This window comes from Clytia hemisphaerica, unplaced genomic scaffold, assembly GCF_902728285.1.
Source record: "Clytia hemisphaerica strain Z4C2 unplaced genomic scaffold, Clytia hemisphaerica genome assembly, whole genome shotgun sequence".
Classification (NCBI taxonomy): domain Eukaryota; kingdom Metazoa; phylum Cnidaria; class Hydrozoa; order Leptothecata; family Clytiidae; genus Clytia; species Clytia hemisphaerica.
The window spans coordinates 426760-429128 of NW_027103716.1; the positions used below are offsets into that span (position 1 = coordinate 426760).

General features: G+C 39.2%; 1 protein-coding gene across 1 annotated transcript; it reads left to right on the forward strand.

The window, feature by feature from the left end:
* The first annotated feature begins 1654 nt into the window (after positions 1-1654).
* On the forward strand, positions 1655-2369 carry LOC136804270 (small ribosomal subunit protein uS10-like). The gene is made up of 2 exons (XM_067060974.1): positions 1655-1746; positions 1922-2369. The coding sequence occupies exons 1-2, from the start codon at positions 1744-1746 to the stop codon at positions 2273-2275; spliced, it is 357 nt and encodes a 118-aa protein (XP_066917075.1). The 5' UTR covers positions 1655-1743; the 3' UTR covers positions 2276-2369.

Below are 2369 nucleotides of genomic sequence, written 5' to 3' on the forward strand. Positions count from 1 at the left end.
TACCGTGAGATTGGGTAACTTGCATCAGTGGAGGCTAACATCAGTTAGGGAAACCATCCAGGATCCTGCCATTCTATAAGCCAGCAAAAACTAAATGACACTTGTAAACTTAAGTTTCTTACCATTTTCCACCGAAAATAACCAAAAACATTGCTACCGTGAGATTGGGTAACTTGCATCAGTGGAGGCTAACATGCACAGCCCTCAAATGAAAGACCTGGCTGTTCATTAAAATACAAAGTTAAATCAAAACAAAAACGGTAGACTAAAGCTGCGAGCAGAGCTGCGTAGTTCTATTTTAATGACCAGCCAGGTCTTTCATTTGTGGGCTATGCATGTTAGCCTCCGCTGATGCAAGTTACCCAATCTCACGGTACTTCCCAAAGCCGGAGACCAAAACAAATTATCTTCCAAGATTATGGCGCCCTTTTGGATCTATTGTTCAGGCCATCTAAAATGGTGGAAAGAGTTGCGGAAAGACAAAGGCACTTGCTGCGTCGAGGGTGGTAACGCCAAAACGCCCAATATGATCTTCCAACAGAAGGCGAGTTAGTTGCCGCGCGAGTTACGTCATGCACTCCACCGCAGCGCATAACGAAGTGTGTTTAAATGAATATCATTAATTATAAGAATATCTTATGTGCTTACTTTCAGTAAACTTCGAGTGCTTCATTAAAGATGAAGAAGGTAAGAAGATAAAAAATGCGCTGGATAATTTTCATTGTAACAGTTTGATCAATCATCGCTGAAAGTTTGAAAAAGTTTTTCCGACGCAAAAGAAATTGTCAGCCAATTAAAAGCACAGTTTGCTTATACTTACTATGTTTGCTACATCGTCTAGGCTAAAAAAAGTGCGAAAAGACACGAACGCCGTTTTTTATTGAGTGACGTTATGATTTTTTTGATTGCGGCCGCGTACAGGAACTCGCCAAATGTTCCTAACTGAATATGCATAGCCATCAGATGAAAGACCTGGCTGGTCATTAAAATACAAAATTAAATCAAAACAAAAATGGTAGAGTAGAGCTGCAAGCAGAACTGCATAGTTGTAATTTAATGACCAGCCAGGTCTTTCATTTGAGGGCTATGCATGTTAGTATTCCACTGGCACTGATGCAAGTTACCCAATCTCACACCATGGTAAGATTCAGTCAATTTTCAACTTCCCAAAGAGGAAGAATCTTCCCAAATGGGCAGAAAAAAATGGAGTAAGTTCTTCCTGTTCAGGAAAGTTCTTCCCATGCCCATTTCGGAAAAAAAATCTTCCTGATCGAGTTAGTGGCACAGAGACTGCTAGCTAGCATTGCATTGGTCTAGCTGTAAAAATGTATAAAACTTTTCATTCAACAACATAACATCAAATCAGAAAGTTTATTATTATTGGAAATTTTCGAATAAGAAAACCTTTAACACCTGAACATCAAAAGTTAGTGTCAGCTTCTGCTCCAAAATCCCAGATGTAAGTTTGTAGGATCTAGGGTTTTGTTGCATGAGCACCAGCCAGGCTGCATGTGCGCGCCAAAAAATAAAAGTTGCCTAGCAGTCATAGCAAGGCTACCATTTTAGAAATAGAATTTTTAGAATGTACTTTTGACGTATGGTATTTAGCACTTTTGAATCAAATGAAATATATTTCGTTTGAAGCTTTCTTTACACACAAGACACCACGAGGGAAGGAAGGCTCACCGCTGCTCCTCTCTAAAACTCATCTTTTATCGAGGATTAAGTCGGCCTAGAACAATCATGGTAAGTTTCCACGATCCAGATTTCCTTCTGATCAAACTTTCTCCTTGGTGATTAGTTTAATGTTCTTAAAACTTCCTAAAAGTTGTGATTTTCGGTGACAACAAATAATTCAGGTATTTTGTATTTGTCCTGTACCTGTAGTAGTTATACCAGACCTCATTTTCTCTTTTTGCAGTCTGCATTCAAAGAAAAGCAAGTTCAAGAGGAGGAAGCTGAAATTCATCGCATCCGAATCACTTTGACAAGTCGCAATGTTAAGAGCTTGGAAAAAGTCTGCTCTGAATTGATCCGTGGAGCCAAAGACAAGAAATTGATGGTTAAAGGTCCAGTCCGTTTGCCCACAAAAACCCTTCGTATCACTACCCGAAAAACACCTTGTGGTGAAGGTTCCAAGACCTGGAGCAGATATGAAATGAGAATTCACAAACGACTCATTGATTTGCACAGCCCTGCCGAAGTTGTCAAACAAATCACATCAGTCAGTATTGAACCTGGAGTCGAGGTCGAAGTCACCATCGCTGATGTTTGATTTATAATAGTACAAGAAAGAAAAAATTAAAACAGGCAAAAAAATTGTGTTGTGTATTTTATACCTTACATCTATGGATTAATTACGATCAATT